General features: G+C 36.8%; 2 protein-coding genes across 3 annotated transcripts; both read right to left on the bottom strand.

The window, feature by feature from the left end:
- Positions 1–1,255: 1,255 nt before the first annotated feature.
- Positions 1,256–8,072, bottom strand: vri (nuclear factor interleukin-3-regulated vrille). Of its 2 annotated transcripts, none has more exons than XM_088047649.1 (2): positions 7,894–8,072; positions 1,256–2,709 (listed from the first exon to the last, which is right to left on the bottom strand). In XM_088047649.1, exons 1-2 carry the CDS (start codon positions 7,979–7,981, stop codon positions 1,499–1,501), a joined length of 1,299 nt encoding a protein of 432 aa, XP_087903775.1. In that variant the 5' UTR covers positions 7,982–8,072; the 3' UTR covers positions 1,256–1,498. The 2 variants fall into 2 exon arrangements, with proteins under 2 accessions (XP_087903775.1, XP_087903776.1); XM_088047650.1 differs by lacking the exon at positions 7,894–8,072 and adding an exon at positions 4,590–4,789 and having other exon boundaries at positions 1,258–2,709.
- A 9,963-nt stretch (positions 8,073–18,035) lies between these two features.
- LOC148166946 (uncharacterized) lies at positions 18,036–19,625 on the bottom strand. The gene has a single exon (XM_088048054.1). It carries the CDS (start codon positions 19,095–19,097, stop codon positions 18,036–18,038), a length of 1,062 nt encoding a protein of 353 aa, XP_087904180.1. The 5' UTR covers positions 19,098–19,625.
- Positions 19,626–20,738: the final 1,113 nt, after the last annotated feature.

The raw sequence follows: 20,738 nt of genomic DNA, 5'->3' as shown, positions 1-20,738 counted from the left end.
CATGTTGAGTCTCAAATCTAGAATTAAGTATTGCGCAACGTTGAGCGTGGTCATGGTCGGAGCGCGTGGAACTCGCGCCCGTCACAGATAAACAACCGAACGCAATAACAGAGGCCGACGAGATGTGGTTCACCAATTTATGCAACAACCAATAAAAAAGACACCGAAGGATCCCAGTTTGAATTTTTAAGAACTGGAAGATTTCACCAAAAGATCTGTGTTTAAAATACCTGCGAATTATGCACCGGCGTGTTTACATTGGGATGGTTTATTTTTAAAACAGAGGCAGTTCTTTAAATATTGTTGCTTATATTAGAGGATAGTAGTACCATAACCGTCATACCGATTTAATGCCTTCATTTTACATATAATGTCTTTTAGTTTTGACAATTTGCGAACATTTTTGTGCATATATGGAAGCGCCATTCTCTTTGTCATTGTCCGCTATAAATTCACTTTACATAATTAATCAGAAGTTGAAGTTTCAAATAAACGCGCACTTTCATTCGGTTTTAGTCTGAACTCGACATTGAATTAAAGTGACTTTCATTTTTGAAGAAATTACAAAATGAGACGTAAACAAAAACACGACAATTCTATTTATTACATCTACGTCACGAGTAGAGATAAGCAAGAAAAACGACAGTGTTTTGTAAAAACCAACAAAGGTGGTTTGAATGAGAGCAACCCTGGTGCCTCTCGGTATCAATAAAATCGATGGGATTAATGAATTTCACCACAAAGGTGCAAACTCAATTGAAATGGGATAAAAGTATTAAAATTTTTTCGTGGTTTTATTATACATAGTTAGTAGAGAATTGGGTAAAAACAGTCATTTGAAAAACGATGCAAATATATTTAATACATAGTTAGAGGGATACATGCTTGGTAATATGAAAATATATCGTTACTTTCTTTGCTATGAAGATATCGATGAATATTCATGCCGGACGAAATCGGTTACAGATTCAATCAATTGCATCAGTTGAGGTAAGGTCCAGCATTAGTCTTATTGATACATAAATATACAATAATGAGATAACATAACGTAAATAGCGGACTTTCCGCTGCTTGTAACAAAAATACATACATATTATACATAAATAATGGTATCTTCTTAGAATAATAGTCTACAAAAAAAATCACACATTTCCAGTTAAAAATAAAAGGTACAATATTCCCTATGAGATGAAGAAACGAAACCAGATACAGTACAGTTGACGTAAATAATAACAAAGTCATAGCGATATAAGCGCTAACAATGCATTACAATAAGATTATGTTAAATAAATCGGGATAACCATAGGAATATATCGGCAAATGAAAGCAAGTCCACTAAGATACGAAAGTTGTGCAAGTGGAGATGTCCTCCAAACTTACTAAAGAATAAATACTTAAACACTAGAATAAATAGCTCACGGTTGAGCGTTGATATGTCCGATCCATCACAAATACGCGCACGACGAGCATAGCGGGTCACCCCAAATTCCTAATTCCACTAATGTCGCACAGGATCTTTCTCCTTTCCGATCATCATGGACTTGAGGTGTTCAACTTCAGACGATAACCTGACCAGTTCTGAATGAAGTCTTTGCTTGGTCTCTGAGTCAGCACCGCCGGCCTCTTGTATAGCCTGCAGCTGTGACTGCTTCTGCAACGTTTGCAGGGTAGCAGCCGCTTGTTGCGCAGCTTGTGACGACCACTCAGCGCCCAAAGAGATGCCAGAGTCGCGCTCATCGCTGGAACCTTCAGCATCCCATGGCGGACTGGCGCGAGGGCCAGGTTCTTGCTTGATGTTTTGGAGGGAAAGGAGAGCGTTGGCGGCGTCTTTGTCGCCGAGATGCAATTTGTGGCGGAGTTTCAACGGGAGACTGTTGTTAGCCTCGGAGGTGAGAGCCACAGGGGTGCTTTCATCTCCTGAATTACTGGAGACCTCGAAGGGAGATTGACCTCTCGAGCGAGACCTCGACGACAAATTGAGGGCGTCGTTGGAATCATAATGTACGGCCTGATGGTGGTAGTTTGGGAAAGGGAAAGGATGAGGGTATTCGGGGTGGTCTCTGTATGGGGGCTCGTGGTGAGACGTTGGCGGGTGAAGGATGTGAGTCGGGAGGGGTTGTGGCGGTGGTGAACCCAAAACAGGTTGATGTATCACTGGTGTCGGGATAGGGCTATGGGGGCTGAACATCAAGGGATTGGCAGGATGGGTGAGTTTCTGCCTCTTCGTCAAACTGAGCACTTGTTCGTTTGTGGGCAAGTTTGCTAGGACTTTTTCAACACAGACGACGTTTTCTGGGCAGATCCCGTACTCTTCCTTGATAGCTTCCAATTGCGCTTTCAGGATTGCATTCTCTTTTGTTAGTTCAACCACCCGTTGCTCCAACACCATATCATTAAAGCGTCTTTTTTCACGAGATCTTTTTGCTGCTTCGTTGTTACGACGCCGTCTGTCCCAATAACTGTCATCTTTTTTGTTGTCGGGGGTGAATTCGCGTTGTTTTCTTTGCGAGAACAGTTCTTTGTGTTTTACGGCGGACATGTTATACGGCGGCGCGTACTCGGCGCCTGGAGACGTCGAAGGCGCTAGAAGCTCCCGTCCGTGACTGGCAGGCATACTGGAGTTTAACTGCGGAATTTCACCATTTACTGGGGATCCACTTTGACCTCGGCCTACGAATTCGGCAACCATTATACGCTGCTTTAATACATCTGAAAAAAAAAAGAAAAAAAACATGAGTTTCAGATTTTCTCTTCAAGTTTTGGTTTTGACTTGAAACATGGACGTTTAATCGGATTAATGGAAAAATGCGGACCGGTTTTTGCCACAAGTGCAGTCAAGGCCGTCGCGATTCACTTGCCACTGATGGTTATATACCTGCATAACTTAAACCCTACATGTCTAGGTAATAGTTAAACGGAGCCGATCGGAATTAACCGCAAAAGCCTTGGAGAGGTCGTTGCCTAAATACGAATACCCTTCGTTACGAGTGAATTCCGGAACGGAAATGATTCAGAAGCCATGTGGTGGATATAGAACACTCTAAACTTAGGCGTCCACTTATCATCCAAGAAGTGATTCTCTCTGGTCGGCCGTTACAATTGTTCAGGGAGCGTTAAATTAGAAGTGAGAGGTTGTTGCCACGTGATTAAGTTCGAAGGTGGCAACGCGAGATTTCACAATGCCATAAGTATAAATATGTAATAAATGTCCGGAAACGCTAGCTTGATCGAACGTGATCTACTTCACGCGTGGACCTTGAGGGATGGTTAAAAAAAACAATCAACCCTCATTTCGGTGAAATTCTCGTATACGCAATGTACCGTTTTCAGGAAAGCACGCGCTTTGGTAATTATATTTTCATGCGAAAACAAAAACATCGTCATAAATTTTGAAACAAAGAATCTACTTCCTGAAAAATATGACGCATGGGTTTAGCGAATTAGTGGGATGATGTTAGAATTTATGAAATCGGTGTTACTCGATGACGTGGCCATAAATACGTCGCCAAATATCTTCCAAAACAAATTGTTATGAAACTGTGCTAAATATACCAAATCGACCGACTTATTAAATAGGTACGTTAAAAAAGACGTTGTTTATTAAAAGTGATCCATAAATCGGTGCCACGGTGTCATTTTCTAACGGTTGATTCGAATAAAAATCATCGACCCGTGGAAACATCTCCAAGTGTGTACAATTGTTTTATTTTTAACCGCACGTGGACTTGGTACTGATCTTTTCGATTTGTGACGCGCTTTACTGACACCGCCCACGCAATGGTCGTATTTATTAGCTCTGATAAGCCCATTTAAAACGTTACCGCAAGATAGGTACGTATTTGATTTCGTTACGCAATTTTATTATGGTTCCGCTACAATGAGCATAATCGAGAAACAAAAACGTTGCAACAAGTAGAGCGCATTTTCTGACCGAACAAATACGAGTCTGGAAAATATTCAGATTTTCAGCCAAATCCGACCTCTGCGTTAGTGGAGAAGTAGGCTAGTGGAACTACCGAGTTCAAGAATGCTCTGCAATGCCGAGCTACACACTTATCTCTTTCTTATTACATAATGTAATTGCAAAATCATTATTCGAGACATGGCATCAACTGAGTCTTTGTCGGAGATTGTTGGCTCGTTAATCTCTTTGTTTGCTCAAAATGTTAACGTGTTAATCGGGACTATGCGAAGATCTCCCGAAGAACACGATTCAAAATAACCAGCAACACACACAAACATCGTTGCATCAGAAAATACAAAACACCTAGAAATGATTCACTCTACCCGAATGAGTTATTGGAAATGGCTTACTCAATGTTACATCACGTTGAGAGAAATTCTAATGACTCGAAACTGATAACGCTGATTTTTTTCTGATCATTGAACTTTGGCGGGAAGTTCGGAATCCGGGAGCGCGGACAATTTTGCAATCAAATTGATTATGGATATAGATCAAGACTAACTTAAGGTATCTGAGACGGCGCCAATAATATTATTATTAGACCGTATCTGTCACCTAAAAGCATGCGACCGTAACGAGGAAAAACAATAGGATTTGTTTAAAACACGAAATAATCGACACTCACCAACTGTCAACGTTGACGTGTAAAGTTCCTTCAATGTCGGAAAAAAAAACACTTTGAGCGATCGACGAACAATAACAATGTACACAAACAGTTGCGCGACACTGGAAGCACGTCCGACCTCCACGTGAGACTGATGAGAACTGAGCGTTATTACACTGACTACACTGAGCGCTTTGACAGTGGCCGCGTGCTGATCATGATCAGTCGCGACGGGTGGGGAGGGGGTGGTGGGGGTTTCGGAGGACAACACCCTCAGTGACTCACCAATCAGAGCAGTGACAGGTCACCTTCGTAAGTTACGTAACCTGCTCGTGCCCTGTCGTATCTTAATTTTGGGACCGCATGTGCTTCGGGAATTTTGGTTGCGTTATGCAATTCGCAGGAATTGATCAGGAGCGCGTGGTACTACGCGTTAAATAAACAAAAAGCCGAGCTTTCGAGCTTTTTCCATAATTGCAATTTAAAATTTGACGTCGCGAGAATCGAATTAAAATCCCATTATGGTCTTGAGTAAACATGATTGAATGATCGATTTCACAACGTGTCTTAATAACGTGTGATTCCCCAATTAGATTTAGGGGGGATGACAATGATTGTTGTACTCATGGTGGTTAATCTCAGGTTTTTGGGTCCTCGTGAATGATTTAAATGGAAAGAGCTTTTGAGCTTTCGGTAATAAAGTTGAAATGAGCGCCAGACATATCGATCCGTAGTTACCAGTTCAAATCACTATCAAATTGTTTTTAAGCAGTTATCACGAAAAAATAAAATTATATAGATCTGGCCAATGTCATCAAAAAAATAACAGAAATAAGAAGAGATTACGTTGACATAGGTTAGGGATACTGCAACTGCATAAATATCATATTTACAAGTAAAGTTCATGGTTTCCTAGATAGCTCACAATAAACGGCGAGATACTGTTTGAAAAACACGACGATTTTAAAAGGTTAATACCCTACTAAATCGCCATTGTTTTCCACAAACTCCCCAAAAACTCAAGTTTTTTTAAACATTGCGCAATCAACAAACCTTCACCGGTATTCTATATAAAGGACCTACTTTTTCTATTGATCCGTCATGTTTTTATGTTTTGTCTTGGAGAAAGCAGCAGGAAAGTTCCCATTACTATCACTAATTATTTGCTAGAACAATTTTTGCATTTACATTACAAATTGTGGTACCGTTTCTCCGTTAACCAAGCACACACTCAAATTCAGTACAGTTACACCGCTTTATCGATTATGACATAAATTAGGCTACCAGACGCCAAAAAAACCAACTCCTGCAGATTTATTTTACTACCTTTGCTAATTTCCGCGCTTCTTTGTCGCAAAACATAACAAAGGAAACGAGCTCGCCTTGACTCTCTAAAGGCGCGTGTACACAGCACGCGGTTGACGCGCTGCGCACGGGTTCAGTACACAATTTTCGCTCAGTGACACATGACTAAAAATAATCAACAAACAGCAACTGGGGAATTTTGACAACAAACTCCATTGCATAACAGAACAATAGATTTAGCAATCTTATCTAAAGGAAGTGTTTAAACGATACACTTATCACGTCTTTATATTCTAGAAATAAATTTTGTAAAATAATAAAACCGCTGTTTCGTAACATTACATTAATTACCGAAGAGAATTTCCCGTCGCGGGTTTGAATTTCCTGTTTTCAGGTGAATCTGAGTAATATAAAAAAATTCCAAATGTGTACAAGTATGCGTATTAAACGTCGTAAGAGGTTGACCTCTGAACAAGAGAAGACAAGGTCATCAAAATGACCTCTTGTCAGGCGAGTTTTCCGGTAACGTTTTTTCACTGTAAATCAGTTTACGAATATTGCAACCTTCAGTTATGTATCGCCCATGATTAATAATTATTACGAAATAACCGAATTTGCATCGGCTTTTACCTTAATGTAACACACAACCTTCTAAGAAAGTCAAGAACACCGATTATGTCATATAATTTCAGCAGAGCGATTCTGATTTCATTGCTAATTCGCGGCAAAGTCAATCGACGGGAAACTACTTCTGCTGTCGATTCTGAGAATTGTGTTACTTTCTCATTATTCTGACTAGAAAGCTGACATTGACTGAACCGCAAAGCGCAACTTTTCAAGAGCACATCGCGGATTCACCACGATAAAATCACCCTTGGGCCTCCGTTGATAAAATGATGTGACCGATAAAATGAATAGGAAAACAAATGTTTTAGATAACTCCTTCAACAAAACTGTTGTAATCCAATAAACAATGCAATAAAATAATACTAAATTATTGAAATTAAAAATGACGTAGCAGTTTGATAGCTATTGTTCTGTAATCTGACTAATTAAAAAAAATGAAAGCATGATGAAAAACGTATGACGCGTACTGTTAAATATTTTGGAAAAGTCATCGAGACCTTCACTTCATCAAAACAAAATCGTTAAATCAATATGCAAAATTAATTCCATCTTCGGTATAGTCATTTTCGAAGTAAAAAGTGAAGCCAATGTAGAGCCTTGAGGGACACCACCACATTTCTGATATTCTGATATTTAAAATGACCTTTGGGAATTTAAAAATCAATCAATGTCATTTGTGTAATTTGACACGTCATTTTAGATCACATATTGTCTTGTTGAAGATTAGAACAAAGCGATGCTCCCGAAATCCGTAAAAGGTGAATCAGGTATCTATGGTCAAATATAGATAAAGATATTGGCAATGCGTGACAATATGGTTAGTGGTATAACCTCGATGTTAAGAAAAGTGGGCCAAGTTTTCTTCCCGCGAACATTCCATATTTGATCTGCTCATTGATCGGAAAGATGTTTTGGCAAAAACAGAGGAAAAAATAGCCCAGACTTATAACCATGTGCAAGGGAGTACTTTTAAAAATAAATCGGCGCAACGTGCAGTAGCATTTTATCATTAACCCCATTAGTCTCCCCACTCTTTCTTTTTTCGTCGAAAAATTCGCTTTGCAGTTTTAAAAATAATATTTACGGCTAGTCCTGCACCGACATACATAAAAATAAGCAGATTCAAGGCTCACGGAGTCAGCAGCCGCGTTAAGTCACAATTGTTTGTTTTTCTCTTTGTATGCACAAAAGTTATCGAGCCAAATTATAAAGTAAAATTTGGACGTATTACATTTAGGACAGATAAAAATACCCGAAATGAGAACAACTCAGTTTGAGCTTTTTTGACAAAACAAAAGCTTTATTTATAACTACACTTTTGAGACACAGAACTTTCCATGCAGTCACTTTTTAAGTTCCCGTGTAAATTTTTTTTTGGACGCCCTTAACTCACCTGGGGGTGTTGAAAACATTAATCCATTATCTGGGTGCATGGCGGGTAATGTTGGCATCGTCAACGGCCCAAGTGGTCCAGGACCCATGGACCTGGTGCTGTGCAATGACGCAATGATGGAGCTTTGTAATCACCACAACACAACACATAGAGTTCGAAGCACACACGTCTTCACCGATCAGAAGTCGAGTAGGGTATAGCGCTTTGCAGCAAGTGCAAGCCGGCCGCGAGGATGTAAAAGTACGAGATAGTGACCTACATGGCCGCGAAGTAGTGGCAAAACGAAGAAAGCGGAGAAAGGTACACCAAAAGGAAATGCGGCCGTTACAAGTAATACGTAGTTACGTGAGATTACCACGACATAATATGTTTGTGGCCTCAATTAGACCGACTTTCGGCCGTACTGCATTCTCGAATAAAAATGAAATCAACTGCTTAGAAAAGCTAAATAGGGTTAACCAGAGAGAGTTACACTAATTCTTATTATGAGACCAATTAAAACGCGCCGTGATTCACTTCTAACACCACGCGCAACAACTAATCTGAATGAAATTTTTTCAATTTTCCGGAAAATTGCATCAAAATAACTCTTCACGAATTGAAAGTGGCTGAAATGATATTTTCTGGGAATATCTGTCGACGCCTAGTCATTAATATAGTAGTCGATACGAGTTAATCAACATTTTTAGACAACAAAGGTTAGGCTAATGGTACCATGAATAACCAAATGGTTACGTAATGAAAATATAGACGAAAAGATTTCAATTATTTAGCGATAACCTCAAGAAGTTTAATTAGTGATGTCGCCTTGTGGCTAGAATTTTTTCACGGTTACTCCTAGCAAATTTCAAAGAATATTTTTATGTGGTGAAAAGCCAACAATGCCGGAGTCAATGTTACCGCCATGATTTTATTATGTCACTGTCAATTAGTAATGATTTTCTGAGACAGGAAACATTTCTGCATTTCTGGGGTCCAAGGATTTTCGTCAAGGTTGTATAATATAATTTAAATATGTTAACCGTTACTTCGTCAAACAAAAATTGACAAGTAAGAATTTGAAGGTTGGCGCGTTTTCAGCTTCTTGTGATGTTTTTCACTTTCGGTATTGTTTATTTGGTGACACAATGGAATGATTAGCTTATCGTCGACAAATACAAAACAATTTTGTTTACTGTGTCTACCGCGAATGATAATGGACTTGTACAGTCTGGTCTAATAAAATTAACCTGTGACGATTGATTCGAAAGTAAAAAACGAAACAAGTACACACTTCAAGTGCATTACTTTATTTAAAAGCCACGAACCGGGAGTTATTTGCACAACATTGTAGTAAACAAAATCAAGGCCATCACTGCATGAAATGGTGTCTGATAAAAAGCCGATGCACTTCTTTGTACGATGAATGACCCAAAAAGCAACAAATATGATGCATTGTCTGTCATGCAAGGCCATTGTTGATGTTGGACATGGCTCAGAACCGGACCTACCGCTGCTTGCATCATACGCAAATTAACAGGCCCAAACATCAGCACGTCATGCTTGTGTTGGGCTTCACCGAACAAAAGAAGCAGGAAAATCTTCCTAGTCTTCCAACGCATTTTCTGACGATCATAGATAAAGATTGAATCAACAGGAAAATGTTGCATCTGAGAGATTACACGATTTTAATCCTTTTTTATGACCGCAATTACTTGCGAACTTTATTGTTTCAACCACACCATTTAAATATTCTATATCTTTAAAGGGGTGCGTGATTTTTTTTAATACTGTCCTGAAAGATATCAGATACGTATTAGTTATATTCGTCTGGCCTTGCAACGCGAAGGTTTTGGCCGCGCTCGGCCGTTCAACTGGCGACCTTTTCGCAGTCAACTTCTGCCGCCCCTAACCGACGTCGGCGAACAGACACGGGCGGCGTCGCACAAAAAATTTCCATCACCACCCCATTCTCTCATTATATTACGTATAGTGTCAACGCACCGACGGACATACCGGGAATACTTAATATATCTTCACACCCCTTTTTCACTTTCACCGCGCCGCCACCATTCTTTCATTCTGGTACTGAAAACTCACGCGCTAAATCATCATTTTGATCTGCCCTTCGTCCATATTCCGGCATTTCTACACTAAATCACCTCAATTAGCAGAAATTTATGCTACGCGTTTATTTCAATGATTTACATGTTGGTTATTTTTGTTGTGACCTGAAACAAAGAGCATCTCGATTCGAATTTCTGGAAAAATTCGTGCAACAATGTCCTCTTGATGTACAGAGGTTTTAATGTGCTCGTAAATTTCTAACACCACTAATGTAATCAATTTGCAGAAGTTATAATGATAAGGATGGTAATTATTATCCCATTAAATTAATTGTGATGAAAATTTGTCTGTATCACCATCTGTTTTATTCAGAGTTCAGAGAAAAGTTTTTTGGGATTGTTTTTTCCTTTTTTGAATTCTTGCCAGCTTGTTCTCGAGATATGATTCATTTTGGAATGACTAGATATTCAATTCACAAATTCCGAAACGCCCGCGTGAAACCCGCCCAAAAATGCACACTTTTCAAAAGTCTCCCAACTCCAGAGCTCGAAAATTTAAAAATTTTCGGACGAAATCGTTTCCAAAGTAGGTCGTCTGACGTATTATTGGGTTGTTAGAAATGGTCAAATCGCGCTGATCCCGTTTTTTGCGGTCTTCTATTAATTGGGAATCGTTGAAACGTGTATAATATATGTGTCTGGCTGTTGTCCTGAAATATAATTAATCCTTTTTATATCTATTGCTTACCTTGAAATAAGGTAATCGCTTTGGCTAATTTTCGGGTTAGTGAAACGGAGGAATGTTAAATGTGGGTGGTTCGCAAATAACAAAACACTGACATAGCAGACATCATAACATCCGTTACGACTAGCGACTTAAAAAATTGCTCTTTAATGGAGATTGAATTAACGCAAATAAATCGGATAAACCGTTTCGTCCGGTTTGGAAATTTTGAAAACTGTGATAAAAAGTGTGATTTTTTTGAGGAAATCTTTCAAACATCACATAATCATAGGAAAGAATGAATGCAATACACTTATCTCTTATCAGTATTAAATAACATGAGTCAGTGAAGTGATATATTGGAGTTTGATTCTTCCCCCGGCCGGGGCCTCTGCAATCGTTTGGTGCAGGACGATGCACTTGTTTTCGCAGGATTTAAAATTGCACTCTCGAACCAAAAAAATACACCAACTAAAAATAATTTCTTTTCGAGATTATCGAACTCGCGACGCATAATATTTTCTTGAGCAAAACAGGATTTTTGTTTTCCTCGATATGTTATCAAGCTTTGTTTTATTTTTTATGCAAGCAATGCAATTTATTATTATTATGCAAATGGATGTGCCCTATTTTGTGTTGGAAAACAAGCAGATAAAGCGACTAACCCACTTTAGGGAGGTTACCCCATAATTTCCCCATTATCATATTTTTACGGTTTAAAAGGATAATGAACCAATTCGGGTTATTTTAGAACAATAAAGTAGATAAAGATTGACGTAACATTGCGAAATTTTTTATTATTGAAATAGGCATTGTTTTTTTGTTATACATGTGCTGTGTGTACAATAAGTCGCCAGACGATACATGTTTGTTCATTTGATGTTCGACCTTCGCGAAAGTGCATCGCACGGGTCCAGGGTCTGCTTCTCTTTCTATTCGATTTTCACCCATCTTTGTTTAAATACACATGCACAAAAGATGTTTATAAGTCTGATTGCTTTTTTCCCTGAACTGATTCTATTTTCTCACCCTTGCCAGGCCCCCACACTTGCAACTATCTCCAAATAAATAAAAAATATATCTAATTATATCTATTCTTTGTCAAGACGGGAGAATCACACTTGTGATTTTTATCGATAATTACCTTTTTGGACAACCCTAATTTTGACTCATGCCTTTGTTACATTGTTCTCTCTGTGATGGTTCTTTTTATCTCCTTTTTGGGCCGGTCGAATTTTGAAGAGGATTGACACAAACTTTTGATGGTATATATATATTCTTTAATTCTACAGACTAACTTCGTGATCGACTAACTACTAACTACTGACTACTGAATATCGAATATGGAATATGGAATGCTGAATACTGAATACTGAATACTGAATGATTGATACTGAATGATTGATTGATACTGAATGATGTTGGGGGTACAATTATATAGCTTCTGTTATCACTTAGACCCATGGACCTTCGTCATGCAAAGCATACATTATTAGCCATAATGATCAGTGATGGGTCCATGAATCATCGGTGGGATCATAACACTCCTCCCTCCTAAGTTTTTTGATATATGTGTGAATACAAATATATAAAAAGTAAAAAACAATAAAGATAACATGGAGATATAAAAAAGGGAGAACTACTTAATAAATGCTTCTGAAATTTACATTATGAGTTTCGTTACTAGTTTGTTGAGGTATTTCAATCGAAAATTCATTTTGTGGAACAGTCTGCTGCACAGTTTGGGTATTCTGCAAACTTGACACTTCACTTTTGCGTTTTGAACACTTCGGCACCAATTTGTTTCTGTAGATGAAAGTGATCATGGCACCAAAGATTACGAAAATGAGCGACGAAAATATTATCACGGAGTGGTCGACGTAAGTTCCTAGGATAGGTTTGTTGATTTGGTCCTGTAGTACATCTGAAAACATCTGGAGTTGATGTTTGGCATCATGGAGTTGGTCTAAATCGACGGTTCGGAACATCACGGGTTTGGTTTCCATTCTGCTTAACTCCTTGATTTTCCCTGGGTATTTGACATTTCTCGTTATGTCGAAATTAGGGATGTAGTGATGAACGATGACGGTTTGGTTATAACTTGGTTTAAGGGATGAAGACATAGTGCGACCTACACAACCTGTGCTTAATCGAATTATTCCGACGTTTTCTATGGTTTTGTCCGTAGAGTCCTGTTTATCGAATTTGCAGTTGATGGTGAGGCTCGTTGGCTTCGAAACAATGTACAACCATTCGTTGGGTCCAATTTTGTGATAAACTTCGAATTGTGCTTTAATTACGTTGAGATGACAATTTGTTGGTACTTCATTCGAATGTTCTACTTTAGGTGTAACTTCACAACTTGGATTTGAGGTGGTGGCGTATGTCATAACATCAGAACATAGTGTTATCCTTTCTTCCAGTGGTTGGCAGTTGGAAAGATCTTTCAATCCAGCGAATTCGTCCTTTTCTATGCTGATAGTCAAGTAAGGATAGGAAGGCGTTATAAAGGAATATATGTTAGAGTTGTAATGTTGAATAGGTAGAGGGATGACTTTAAAAAGATTATAATTTTTATGATCAACTAATGGAATTTTGAGAGAAAAGATTAATAATTCGTTGTTATAAATTGCATTAAGTTTACACAGTGAATATAGTTTGTAGATATCACTATAGTCATTCAAAGTGACTGGAAAAATAAAATCTGTACTAATTTTTATAGTTGAAAGTTCTGACCATAGGTCTTGAGGATTGATTACCTTTGGATATATGATGTTTAGTTTAGCAAACATTATTGACGTTATGAGGGAATCGTACTCATTACTAAGTTCTACTATGATTTCGTTTAAGAGATCGAAATGTTTTGTGATAGAGTCTAGTTGTTCTAACTGAGTAACTCGATCTAAGACATTATTTGAAAATTGTTGAAATTTTCTAAAATTATTATTAATGTTTTCTTCGTTCGCTTTGAGGGTAGTAACTGATTTATTATAATTGTCGATTGTGGAAGACATGATTCGAATTTGTTGTTGCATGAGAATCGCTGTTTGTTTTTCGTTGTTTGCTAGTGACTTTATAGCATTATCATATCTTTGAGCATCCGTTGCATCGGGGGTACCAAAAAGAAATTTTAAAACTGTTGATGCTCCGTTAATTAATCCACGGCGTTGTCTATTAAATTTATTCGTTAGAGTGTGTCCGACTAGATGTCTGATTGTATCTGATTTTTCTAGCAAATGTTTGATTTGATTTTTCATAATTCGAATTGAGTTAACGCAGTAAGCTGAAGGGAATTTGATCGACGTGATTGTTTCGCATAGATTTTGAGAGTTGTTAAAAATTAAATGGATATAAGCGAGTTTGTTAGAGAGAAATGAAATGTTTTTGAAAGTGAGAAGAGTGAAATGGTCGTTGCTTATGCGAATTTGGCCTAAATCTTGATAAAAAAGTCCTGACTTTTGTTCTATCGGCGTTATTTCGAAGTTATTCGTCGGAAGAGACGTTGATGTCTTTGCGAGTGCAAGGAGTAGTATTATTTGGATTCGTATCATCTGAAACAATGGTTGGTTTTAATAAATTTTTGTGGTACGTTTGTTCTTTATTTTTGATTTTTAGGACTACGGTTTCGTTAGCGTTTACTCTGATTATTTTAAATGGTCCTTTATAATGTGGTGAGAGTTTTTGAGAAGTTCCTGGAGTTGTTGATTTGCTTTTTAAGTAAGCATAGTCACCGATTTTGAATTTATAGTCGTTTGTTCTTTTGTCATAACGGATTTTAGATGTTTCTTTAGAGTGATTTGCATTTAATTTAGCGGTCTCGAATGATTTGTTGAGTCTCAGTTGTAATTGTTTATGGTAGTCTTCATATGTGTAACGAAATTCTGGTGTACGGGTGATTGAGTTTGGTAGTAGTGGTTTGTGTCCGAATAACAATTCGTAAGGAGAAAAATGTGTAGTTGAATGAATTTGACAATTGTATGAAAACATAGCTGTTTGTATGAATTGATCCCAGTTATTCTGTTCTTTGTTGACGAAATGTTTGAGGTAGTCTTTAAGAGTAGCGTGTGATCTTTCTAAGGCACCGTTACTTTGGGGATGGTAAGGACTTGTCGTAATATGTTTTATTTTGAAAAGTTTATTGATCTCTTTAATTAAATTTGATGTGAATTCGGTTCCATTGTCGGTTACTATACTCTCGGGTGTTCCAAATATTAGTATAAATTCACAAAATTTATCTGCGATTGTTTTAGATTCATGGTTCGGTAATGGGTATGCATAAGAAAATTTTGTTAAATCATCTTGTAAGGTGAGAATAAATTTATTTCCGTTTTCCGTTATTGGTAAAGGTCCTACTATATCCAAAAATAGCTTTTCGAATGGTCTGGATGAAGTCGTAGTAATTTGCATTGGGGCTTTAGTGGGATGTCTATTAATTTTGTTTATCTGGCAATTTCTGCAATTTTTTATGAATTTTTTGATGTCGTGTTTCATACCGTTCCACTTGTAGTGTTCTTTTATTCGTTTGTAAGTTTTGCTAAACCCGGTATGTCCTGAAATTGAAGTTGAGTGGTTTTCGGTTAAAATTTTGATTTTCTCGTTTTCAGATGTTGGCGTTAGTTTTTCGGATTGAATTATCGTAAGTTTGATTACATCGCTAAAGAGGAACGAAAGCATGCTGTTAAAGTTTGTCATTTTAATTTTTGTATTGTAGTAAGAAGGATCTTTGATGAAGAGTTGCCTTTCCTTTTCTAAATTAGCTTTATCGCAGAGGTTGATAAGAGAATAGTAAATGTCTTGGTAGGTGGGTTGATCAAAATGATTTAAATGTGTGATTAATATGTAAGTTTTAGAACTGTTGTTTTGTAAAACAATAACATCGTGAAGATTAATATTATCTGCATTCAATACATTTAGATCGTATTTTTCATTTAGAGTTTCGTAATTTTTGTTGTCTGGATGTAGATCTTTGGCTATAAATAAGACATTAGGACTTACGTTAAAGATATTTTCTTTTATTGAGGAAAATTCAATTGTTTTGTCGTTTTTGTAGTGATATTCGAGAAATTTCGAATACTGTCTGTCGTCAGTGGTTATGGGTAAAACTGGATTTCGTGACAGTGCGTCAGCATTTGCGTTTAGACGACCAGGCTTGTACACAATTTCATAATCAAATTCACTGAGTTTTAATTTCCATCTTAAAAGTCTAGATGATTGATCTGAACAATTGAATAACCATTGGAGAGGACGGTGGTCTGTGATTATTCTGAATTTTTGACCATATAAGTACGGACGATATCGCTTGACAGCAAATAAAATAGCGAGAAGTTCTTTTTCAGTTGTTGAATAGTTGATTTCTGATTGATTCAATGTGCGTGAAGCATAAGAGATAGCTAAGTCTTTGCCTATTTCGCCTTGGGATAAAATAGCACCAATTGCAAAATTTGAACTATCGGTTGTTACGATAAAAGTTTTCTCAAAGTCTGGATACTGAAGTATGGGTTCTGTTGTTAGTATTTGTTTCAATTGATCGAATGATTTTTGTTGTTCTTCTTTCCATTCAAATGGATGATTTTTCTTTAAAAGGTTTGTGAGTGGTTTAGCAATTTTTGCGAAATTTTTAATAAATTTCCGATAATAACCTGCTAGGCCCAGAAATTGTTTAACATTTTGAACTTTGGTCGGAATGGGAAATTTAGTAACAGCTTGAATTTTCATAGGGTCAGGTTTCACACCTTCTGCAGATATAACATGTCCTAGATATGTTATTTCTTTTTTCATGAACTCGCATTTGTCGGGTTGAAGCTTTAAATTATTTTCGCGAAGTCTCCTGAATATAGCCTTTAGTTTTTGTTCGTGCTGCTCAATTGATGAAGCATAAATGACAATATCATCAAGGTACACAAAACACTGTGAGCCTTGTAATCCGGTTAAAACTGTATTCATCATTCTTTGGAATGTTGATGGAGCATTTTTCAAACCGAATGGCATACGAGTGAATTGATAATGTCCAGTGTGTGTCGAGAATGCTGTCTTATAAGCATCGTTTTCATCCATTTTGATCTGATGAAACCCATTAGCTAAATCAAGAGTTGAAAAATAACATGAATGACCTAATTGATCCAAAATTTCTTCGATGTTAGGAATTGGAAATGAATCACCGACTGTAACTGAATTTAATTTGCGATAATCCACAACAATGCGCCACTTTGGTTTACCAGAGCTATCTACCTTTTTGGGGACGATCCATAGTGGTGCGTTGAATGGTGAAGTTGAGGGTTCTATAATCTTTTGATCGAGCATTTTATCAATTTGGTTAGATAATTCTACTTGATGTACTTTTGGAAAGCGATAGATTTTTGAACTGATTGGTTCTGAATTTGTTGTAATGATTTTATGACGAATTGCATCTGTGTGCGTTAAATGATCTCCTGGTAGTTGAAAAATATCGTTATAGTTGTGACAGATTTTAATTACAGATTGTTTTTCTTCGTCGTTTAAGTGCTCAAGTCGAAGATTGGCATCAAGAGTTTCCAATCTTGTTTTAATGTATTGTTTTTGATTCGTGATATTTGACTCGGATGTATTAAGAAAAATGTTACTTCGGTCCTCACTGAATTCTTCCAGAAGTAAATTTATATGATTTACTTTTACAAATTTGTCTGTAGTGTTAACTATTGTTGTTAAAGCTTTCTTGTCTTTGTTTACAAATAGGATAGCTTTTGCCAAAAAAACACCATCGTGAACTTTAATTTCCGGTGAGAGTCCAACATTTAAATTTCCTTCGTTAACTATATTGACTTCAATAACAGTTTCAGAACGCGGTTTTAAAATTGTTGGTACGGAAGTGTTGATCGAATTGGAACAATGCGGATACAGTTTTAGTGGGAATGGCAAAGATTTTAATTTTAATTCAGAATTACTCAAATCAATTACTGCTTCTTGTTCGGTTAGGAAATCGTTACCGATAATACCATCGTAAGGAATAGCGTTATCACCTTGGACAATTTGGAATTTGATCTTTAAATCGTGATTCTCGAAATGAGGTTCTAAGGAAACACTGCCTGCAGTTAAAATTGCATTATTAGAGTCAATACCAGTTATCATGGTGGTATCGTTAGGATTATAATTTAATGATGTTGTCTTCAACTTATCGGTTTTTATCAGAGAGACATTTGCACCAGTGTCAACAAGAAATTTGAAATTGATTATTTGTTTTTGATTGTTGAAATGAGGAAGATTTACAAATGTAAGATTTGACTTGGATAAATCAATATGATAAGAGGATTGTTTATTTAAAAATTCTCTGTCGATATTCTGCATACGAATTTGATTTGATTTTTTGAAATTATGATTTCTTGAATGCGTATCGCTTTTTAGTAATGTGGGATGTCCAACAACGCGACACTGATTGCGGACATTTTGGCGTTTAAATTTACCGAATTTGATGAAGATGATGTGGAAGGTAAATTGTGTGAACTTGATTGATTTTTGTTATTATTATATTGTCGTTTTCGACATTCTGAAATCATATGTCCTTTATGTTTGCAATAGTTGCAGAATTTTGAGTTTTGATTTGTATTTTGATTTTGGCGATTAGAGTTAGTCGTACTATGGGAATTAGAGTTAGAATTAGAGTTAGTTTGTCTTTGTGAGTTTGAATAATGGAACTTAGATTGATCACGAGAAGAGTTTCGACATTCTTGAGTTTTATGACCTTTTTTCTTACAGTAGGAACAAAATAATGTAGAAGTGTTACCGTTGCAATGTGGATTTCGGGCTAAGAGATATTTTTCTTCTGATAATGCTTCGCGTAACGCATCATTTAGTGTTTGCGGTTTTGATCTACGTAAACAATTCGAAATAGCATCATTTGAATGTAAAATAAATCGTTGAAGTGCAATTTCCATTATCATAGCTGTTCTACCTGGATTTTGGATTGCATCCTGTAAAGCTGATGTGTTTAGGGCGATAGTTTGTAGATTTTCAATACGATTAAAATAATTTTGGACTGACTCATTTTTATTTTGTTTAATTGAATTTAGTTCTTCTAAAATTTGAGATAAATCGCGACGATCACCGAATAATTGAAGTAAATAGAGATTTAATTCTTGCAAGTCTTTGAATCGTCTGTTTCTTGTTTGAGCACGAGCTGAACCTTTTAGTTTCGATTCAATGTAAGGAAGTAGTAATTGCTTCTGTTGATCATTGCATAATGACCATGCTTGTGTACAATCTTGAACAAAATCATAGAGTTTTTCTCGATTTCCATCAAAGTCGTCAGAAATGATTGCTCTTATATCAGATAGATTGAAGGTTTGGACAGAACTTTCATTTTGATTTTGATTTTGATTTTGATTTTGATTTTGATTTTGATTTTGATTTTGGTTTTGGTTTTGATTTTGGTTTTGGTTTTGGTTGGATCGTGTATCGACCATCGTATAGATAAGTTAGAAATTCGTGGTCAAAAGAATAATTCCACTTACCGTGAAGATGACTCGGATCTAGAAGTTTGTTTCTTCCTTTTCTTTTTCGATCAGTAGACTTGAAATCAGGTTGCGGATTTTCAACAAAGTTGACCGTATCTTCCCTTTTTCACAAGTTTTTCTGCTCCCGGTTGGAAATCCTTAACGACTGCGCCAGTTTGTGATGGTTCTTTTTATCTCCTTTTTGGGCCGGTCGAATTTTGAAGAGGATTGACACAAACTTTTGATGGTATATATATATTCTTTAATTCTACAGACTAACTTCGTGATCGACTAACTACTAACTACTGACTACTGAATATCGAATATGGAATATGGAATGCTGAATACTGAATACTGAATACTGAATGATTGATACTGAATGATTGATTGATACTGAATGATGTTGGGGGTACAATTATATAGCTTCTGTTATCACTTAGACCCATGGACCTTCGTCATGCAAAGCATACATTATTAGCCATAATGATCAGTGATGGGTCCATGAATCATCGGTGGGATCATAACATCTCAAAACAAAGCGCAAAACGAGTTTCAACACGATTTATGCGTATTTTGTCTAACGCCAAGCAGCCACAAAAGCTAAAACGGTCGATTTTTTTACTTCCTTGTGTTTGTACTACACATTGAATTATTTGTAATCTTTTTATTGCAAAGATTAAGTATTAATTATCACATTTTATTCAACAAGGAAGTTGTTTGTTGTTAGATGACTCGTTTACATTACTAAGCAAAATTTTTGACTACCATCATAATCCGGTTGATTCATATCTACACCAACGTATTTTAGTTTGATATCAATTTTCCTATGCTTGCTCCTCCTTTCTACATTTTTCCTGCTTTATAATCTTTGAGTAAACATCGCTCGTTGTTCGACAACAGAATCGTCAAAAGTACCTACTTAATTTTGACAAAGATATAGATTTTTTTTAATTAATTACAGCACTAGAAATATTAGCTATTAATTTTGAAAGTTACTTAACGTTAATAAAGTAAATTACTATTTTGATTGAGACTGCGTCCTTTTGCAGTAGAATTCTAAGCCGTTTTCCCCGAAGAAGCTGTTAACGGTGAGAAAATTCGAAAGGAAACACTGAAAAGTTCTGACAGTCTAAAATCTCAAAGTTTAGGTACATTAAGAGGATGAGATTTTTAGTGCTTATTTACGGTGTGAGCTTGGAGAGGCTTATAATGTAATATTGATTCGCGGTTTGGTGGATTTTCAAAGGTAGATTGTGCAGCAAAAACCCGTTGGACGTATTGTTCATTGTTAGATGAAAGTAAATATAATTAGTCCGGAATATATTCGGGGTATAGAGTGTGAGTCACAGGAAAATTGTTTTAAAATAACGTCAAAAAGCGTCTTTGTTTAACCGCGTCACGTCTGAGCTTAAATCAATAGTTACTAAACGTCAAAATGACATTTACCGCCGCCGGAAGTTCAGTACACTTTGATCGCGTTTTTTTCATCAACTGGAAATTGGAAGAGAATATGAATAATGGGGAGGCGATAAAATTACACAAGGGCGGATGTAAACGCAATCGTCGGCTTGGGATGTTGACACCGGAGGCTTCGGAAAATTAGAAAAAGTG

The sequence above is a fragment of the Gnatocerus cornutus genome, chromosome 10 (genome assembly GCF_029298725.1).
Source record: "Gnatocerus cornutus isolate USDA-ARS CGAHR chromosome 10, icGnaCorn1.1, whole genome shotgun sequence".
In the NCBI taxonomy this organism is placed as follows: Eukaryota; Metazoa; Arthropoda; class Insecta; order Coleoptera; family Tenebrionidae; genus Gnatocerus; species Gnatocerus cornutus.
Note: the sequence above shows the minus strand (reverse complement) of the source record. Positions and strands in the feature narration are given on the sequence as shown.

Coding starts and splice junctions, on each gene's coding strand:
- vri (XM_088047649.1), bottom strand. CDS start 7,981: ATGGGTCCTGGACCACTTGGGCCGTTGACGATGCCAACATTACCCGCC. Junction 2,710..7,893: donor AATGTTTTCAACACCCCCAG/GTGAGTTAAGGG, acceptor TTTTTTTTTCAG/ATGTATTAAAGCAGCGTATA.
- LOC148166946 (XM_088048054.1), bottom strand. CDS start 19,097: ATGGTCGATACACGATCCAACCAAAACCAAAACCAAAATCAAAACCAA.